Genomic DNA, 6,650 nt, shown 5'->3' on the forward strand with positions numbered 1-6,650 from the left:
AGTGTAAGTATAGAGGAGGAGGAATTCCTACTCGTTATTCATGTACACTGCATTGTGCTTCGTATTGAAACTGTCCATATCTGTCCTTGTAACATTCAGAATAAATTTGAGATTAAATGGCTGAGACAAAAAACATCAATGTTGAGTTTAGTGGTTACTACAAGAGAAATATTTAAAAATTCAAGTCCTAGATGGACTCTGAGGGCTGGACAGTGGTGCATCACGGGAGAGGGCGAGTCCATTTTGTTTCTCCCTAACCAGTGAAAAGTATAAATCTATAGTGTATTTCAGGACATTTTACAGAATAACATGAAAGTAATATAATGAGTAGTAAAATAAATCACTCTAATACGTATACACTGATAGGATACACTGATCAAAGCAAAGAGTCTCCAGATCTGATCTCAGCCCTATAGAAAATCTGTAAAGGGAACTGAAGCTTCAAACTGCCACGCAGCAGCTCATAAACCTGAAAGACTTTCTGTTGAGAGGAGTGGCACCCCCTTAGATGTGTATATAGTGTATACCTGCTGAAAAACTACACGCGCCACCAGTCCCGAGCTTACCTTCCTGGGCTGCTTACTGAGGATACACCCTACGTCAAAAAGTCAGTGACCCCCTCCATGACTGCAGCTCTACCAGAGCGTGTCAGCCTGCTGGCCACCTTACTTCCCCTCACAGTCGACCAGAGCCAGGCTAGTTGGTTAGTCAAATCAAAAATAACTATTATTATTATTGTTGTAGTCATTTAAGAGCACTAATTAAAAATATGAATGTATATAAATATAAACATATATTTACATTTTTTAAGTAATAAAAAACACAGAAATGTAAATGAACATATTTTTTTAACCTGATGTCATCTGTACCTGCAGCAGCCTGAAAGGAGGGATAGTCAGAGGTTTCAAAAATGAATTTTTAACATCTTAAATTTAAAGCATCAATTCAGCTCAGAGGAAACATCTGAGTTTCACCTAACACCATCATTACTGTGTAAATTCAGGATCCACTCCTTTCACCTGCTACACCAGTTAGCTGCTACAAACCAGGTGATCCTAATGGGAGAAGCAGGAAATGCAAATATGTACAGCCAGAGGCGGAGCAAGAAATTTAACATCATTTTCCAGAAGCGAAAGTAAACGTGTGAGAGAGCAGAGCTGCAGTTGAGTCCTGTTTGTCTCTGAAAGAAGATTCAGCTGTCCATCAGGTTTCTCTCAGCAACAGTGGTGAGTGCAGCTGATTACTTTGTTCATCACAGTCACATTGGTTCAATAGAAATGTGCTCATATAGCCACAGATCCACTGTAGAAACACTGAGCTGCTGTTTGAAAGAGTCTCACTGAGGCACTGCTCAGGACTTTGGAATGAACCTCGAGGTGTCCAAAAGTACCTCCTATCTTATATTCCTAACCTGCTTTCCTTGACCTTAATGAAGACGTCACTGAGGTCAAGGAAAAGTTGGTAGGAGATATGATAAGGACTTAGGAAAAGAGAAGAGCTGTGTGCTGAGAATGGCAAAAGATTAGAAAACGCTGATCTTACTTAAACGGGTCTATCAGGCTTCTCTGGAGTTAGAAGAGGTCTTCTAACACGCTAATGTTTTATGAATGGCATATAAACCATTTTGCAGTTGGCCTTAAGGAATAAGTGTTTGTAAGAGTTTTACTTTCAGGAAGACATTTCAATGAGTCATGCAAATGTAACTTAGAAAGTTTATGACACACAATTTACTGCCAAATCCACAAAACCTGTTGTGGAGAATGCTGCTAGAGCTAAGAAGCAATACGAGCATACATGCACGTGTCACAGTAACATAGTAACTGGGACGGCAGTTTTCACAGAGAAACACTTGCACCTGAGCGCACACTCGACGGTTGTGGTCAGCAGGCCTGCGGCACTCTCTCTCACACTCCCTCGTTGGGATTTTTGAGCCAATAATTTGTGTTGTTCTTTGCAGATTGCTGTGTTTTGGGGGGTTTTTTTTGGAAAAATGTGGGGGTTGTTTTGGAACGCACCTTCTGTCTTTTTGACTTCTGTCTGACTCCACATTTCCTCTTTTTATTAGTGCTTTTGTTTCAGTTAGCTCTTTCACATTACAAGCAAAGCGAAAGCAGGCCTTTATTATGAAGCATTGAGAGGAAATACTCTGTTTGTCACAGAGTGAGGGGAGTTTTGTCAGTAGAGCTGTCTCACATGCCACCATTTTCATCATGAATAATAAAAACAGGAACAGGAAGTTAAATAAATGGTGGTGCAATACCATCAGCAAATCTTATCTTATCAGACAGGGAAGCACATGACGGACTGGGGAGGCAATGGATGAACCACAAGGAGGCAAACATGGGAACAGCTAAGGCAGATACAGACATGACTAAGGCATGGAGCGAGAGAGCGAGCGACACAGAGAGAGAGGAACATGGAGGGAGAGAGAGAGCGAGAGACATCCAGACAAAACAGCATAGACTAAGACTAAACATGACACACAGGTGAGGCACAGTAACAAGAACCTAAAGATGAATAAACTAACTAAGAGAACAGGAAACACAAAAGATTAAATGAGGAAGAGCAAGGAAACAGAACCACGAATAATATCAAATAATGGAAACTGAACCAGAACACAAAACACTGGGTCACTGACTCAGACCAGTAGATCAAAAGTAGAGTAGAGTTTCCAAATTCTACTCTAATTTTAACTAAATTAAATTTTAACTAAATTTAACTAATATTTTATTTTCAACACCAGGTACCTTTTTATAACATTTTCTGCTGCTTTAATTTGCCTAAGAACTTTATGGTCCACGAACCATCAGAAAGTGGAAACTCTGCCAATGACATCTGTTGTGGCTGTGACAAGTGGCATCATTCTGGTGATTTTCACACTTTTTCACCTGGAGGTTTGCTCATTTAGAGGGTTAAAGTGCTTCATCTGCTCATCACAGTATACATACCGTCACAGCAGAGCAGCAATAACTCAAAATTGTTGATGGACACATGTAAAGAGTAAAATACTGACACTTTCTTTTTAAAAAATGAAACAAAATAGAATTTTAAAAAAAAATGTTTTCTTTCTCCTTCACAGTGCAGACATGTCTGCTGCCGGTAATCTGCAATCTGAAGATCAGATTACGTGCTCCATCTGTCTCAATGTGTTCACTGATCCAGTCAGCACACCATGTGGACACAACTTCTGCAAAAACTGCATCAGTCAGCACTGGAAAACTAATCGAAGATATATATGTCCTATTTGTAATAAGGTGTTCAAGAGACGACCTGAACTAGACATCAACACTTTGTTCTCTGAGATGGTTGCTCAGTGCAGACGTGAAGCTCTGCAGAACGCCAGCAGCTCAGAGCAACAAGCTGCCAAACCAGGAGAAGTTCCCTGTGATGTCTGCACTGGAACCACACTGAAGGCCCTGAAGTCATGCCTGGTGTGTCAGACCTCCTACTGTCAGACTCACCTGGAGCCTCATCTGAGAGTCAAAGGTCTGAAACGACATCAGCTGATTGATGCTGTGGAGAACCTTGAAGGCAGGGTGTGTACAAAGCATGATAAACTTCTCGAGCTCTTCTGTAAAACCGACCAGACATGTGTCTGCATGCTCTGCCCTGTTTTAGACCACAAGAGCCACGAGTTTGTTCCTCTGAAAGAAGAATATGAAGGAAAGAAGGCAGAGCTGGAGAAGACAGAGGCTGAGATTCAGCAGAAGATCCAGAAGAGACGACTGAAGATTCAGGAGATCAAAGAGTCAGTGAAGATGAGTAAAGATCGTGCAGATTTACAGAAAAGAGTGGGTGTTCAGGTCCTCACTGCTCTGAAGGAGTCTGTTGAGAGACGGCTGAAGGATCTCATGAAGGAGATCGAAGACAAACAGGAAACGACAGAGAAACAGGCTGAAGGTCTCATCAAAGATCTGGAACAGGAAATATCTGAGCTGATGAAGAGAAGCTCTGAGGTGGAGCAGCTCTCACAATCTGAAGACCATCTCCACCTCCTCCACAGCTTCTCCTCCCTGAAAGCTGCTCCACCCACCAAGGACCGGACAGAGGTCAGAGTCCGTCCACCATCATATGAGGGGACTGTGGTGAGAGCTGTGGCTCAGCTGGAGGAGACATTCTGGAAACCCATGAAGAAGAAGCTGTTTAAGGCTGAGCTGAAGAGGGTCCAGCAGTATGCAGTGGATGTGACTCTGGATCCTGATACAGCAAATCCTGCTCTCATTCTGTGTGATGATAGAAAACAAGTGTATCATAGTGATGTGAAGAAGAAACTTCCAGACAACTCAGAGAGATTTTCTCAGTGTGTTTGTGTTTTAGGAGAGCAGAGTTTCTCTTCAGGCAGATTTTACTTTGAGGTTGAGGTTAAAGGAAAGACTGAGTGGGATTTAGGAGTGGCCAGAGAGTCGATCGACAGGAGGTCAAATATTATACTGAGTCCTCAGAATGGTTTCTGGACTGTCCTGCTGAGAAATGGAAATGAGTACAAAGCGTGTGCTGCCCCTCCAGTCCGTCTCTGTCTTCAGCCTGGTCCTGAGAAGGTGGGGGTGTTTGTGGATTATGAGGAGGGTCTGGTCTCCTTTTATGATGTAGATGCTGCAGCTTTGATCTACTCCTTTACTGGCTGCTCCTTCACTCACAAACTCCACCCATACTTCGGTCCCAGTCTGAATCATGGTGGTAACAACTCTGCACCTCTGATTATCTGCCCTGTCAATCAACCAATCAACGACTGATTTTATTTGATGAACTGAGTGATTTTTACATAAAGGAACAAATGAACATATTGAGTGTAAACACTTTACGATTTCCATGTTTTACATAGATTCTGATTACTGTGGACTCAGATTTACTCTTTGGTTTATTGCTAATGGAATTTGATGTAAAGACAAGAAGAAGACAAAATATCAAACATAACATTTCAGAAACCTTAAATTAATAAAAAAGAACCTTTTGTTAGATTCTTTTATTAAAACAAAGCATTCAGACTTCAGCTGAGGGGCAGTTATGATGTGTAAAAGTGGTTTGGTTATTTTGGATCTGTGTGAAGACTTTGTATCTGCTCAGTGCAAACTGATGGATAATATTAAAACAAATCTGAGAATATTCATCCATCCATTTTCCTCTTTCCCAGGTCCCTGTTAGAAAACCTCTCTTATGAAGTGAGACACAGAGTCTGTGCAATTCTTCCACTATTATCCTGGGAACAGATATATGTGTGACGCGCCTACAGAGAAACAGGTACTTGGTGTACTTGTACATGATTGTAACAGTGCTCTGGATAACAGAGGAACCACAGACAGGGACAGAGAGACTATCATGGTTCTGGGTCATTTGACCCAGTGTTTTGCGGTTTTGTTTGTGTTTTTATGACTGTTATGGATGATTAAGAATATATAAGAATAAAGTTATGTTGAAACAAGCACACCATTGTTTTTCTTATGACATTGCCAATAAGTTTGATGTGTCACATGGCCCTCTTCTTATTGAAAAAACAAAAGTTGATTCCAAGATGGCCGACTTCTAAATGGCCACCATGGTCACCACCCATCTTGAGGAGTTTGCCCCCTCACATATACTAATGTGCCACAAACAGGACTTTAATATCACCAACCATCCCCATGTTATTATGTTATCCATATAAATGGCCCACCCTGTAGTACTAGTTCTAGTACTACTGCTACTGCACAACCCGTATTGTTCAGGGATTTCACAAATTTGTTTAACTCTAATATTTTGGCTTACAGGTAAACTGCTTTTGGAGGTGGGCAGGATAAAAACTTCCAGCATGACACAATGTTTGGAAGTAAAGGGTGGGCGTTGGGGGCTAGGAAGACTGCCAGGTAAAAGAGTCTAGCATCCAGGTGTTACATGGTGTTGCATGTTATAAACAGCCATAAACTATTCCCATTATTTAGAGGTGATTGCCAGATTGTTGGATTTTAGAGACACAGAGAGTGATCCTGTCCTGCATTACTTAACCCTTTAAAACCTACCATAGAACCAAGTCCGCCAGAGCTTACTTTATATTTTTACATGCTGTAGTGCCATTTCTGGGAGCATTTCAAGTTGCTATACATCAATACAACCATTATAGCCCAAATTTTAATAATATGTATGCATTAAGTGCATAGTAATTACATACATTTTCCGATCCGCAAGTTTGGAGTAAAGAGAACTGGACATATATTTGCTTTTTTTGGGTTACTTTGATGTCAAGAAAGTTAGCTTGTTTAGAACTGTGATCAAGGATAACATGTAAAACGTTGAAAGTGTCAATGTAAAAATTGTACAAACTCAAGAAAAGTGGCAAGTGAGGTGGCAAAAGTGCATTTTTACTCACGTAGAAGTACAGCTGCTAGTGTCAAAAATACTCGAGTAAAAGTTTGATAAAGTATCAGGTTACAAAATGTGCTCAAAGTAAAGTAGTAACCTAGCTGAACCTTGTGCTATAATAAAATAATATTAGTAGATAGGACTACAAACTTAGTCTGGTGGTAAAAGGCACAAGGGCCTAGGGGGCACATTTGGCAGCCAGGGTTAGAGCTCAGACACCTGGAGCCTGGGGGGTTGGGGGCTAACAACACTGTCTGGTAAAGGGAATCTAACATCCTGGTACTACATGGTGTTGCAGCTGATAAAAAGCCATAAAA

The 6,650-nt window shown here is 41.1% G+C and overlaps 1 protein-coding gene across 1 annotated transcript; it reads left to right on the top strand.

Moving 5' to 3' along the window:
• The first annotated feature begins 1,129 nt into the window (after window positions 1–1,129).
• On the top strand, window positions 1,130–5,297 carry LOC147334226 (E3 ubiquitin-protein ligase TRIM21-like). The gene is made up of 2 exons (XM_086286506.1): window positions 1,130–1,226; window positions 3,080–5,297. Exon 2 carries the CDS (start codon window positions 3,087–3,089, stop codon window positions 4,731–4,733), a length of 1,647 nt encoding a protein of 548 aa, XP_086142632.1. The 5' UTR covers window positions 1,130–1,226; window positions 3,080–3,086; the 3' UTR covers window positions 4,734–5,297.
• The last annotated feature ends 1,353 nt before the right edge of the window (window positions 5,298–6,650 follow it).

This window comes from Aulonocara sp. 'chitande type north' Nkhata Bay, linkage group LG3, assembly GCF_057382095.1.
Source record: "Aulonocara sp. 'chitande type north' Nkhata Bay isolate Kocher_YH1m ecotype deep benthic linkage group LG3, A_spYH_male_GT1.1, whole genome shotgun sequence".
Taxonomy (NCBI): Eukaryota; Metazoa; Chordata; class Actinopteri; order Cichliformes; family Cichlidae; genus Aulonocara; species Aulonocara sp. 'chitande type north' Nkhata Bay.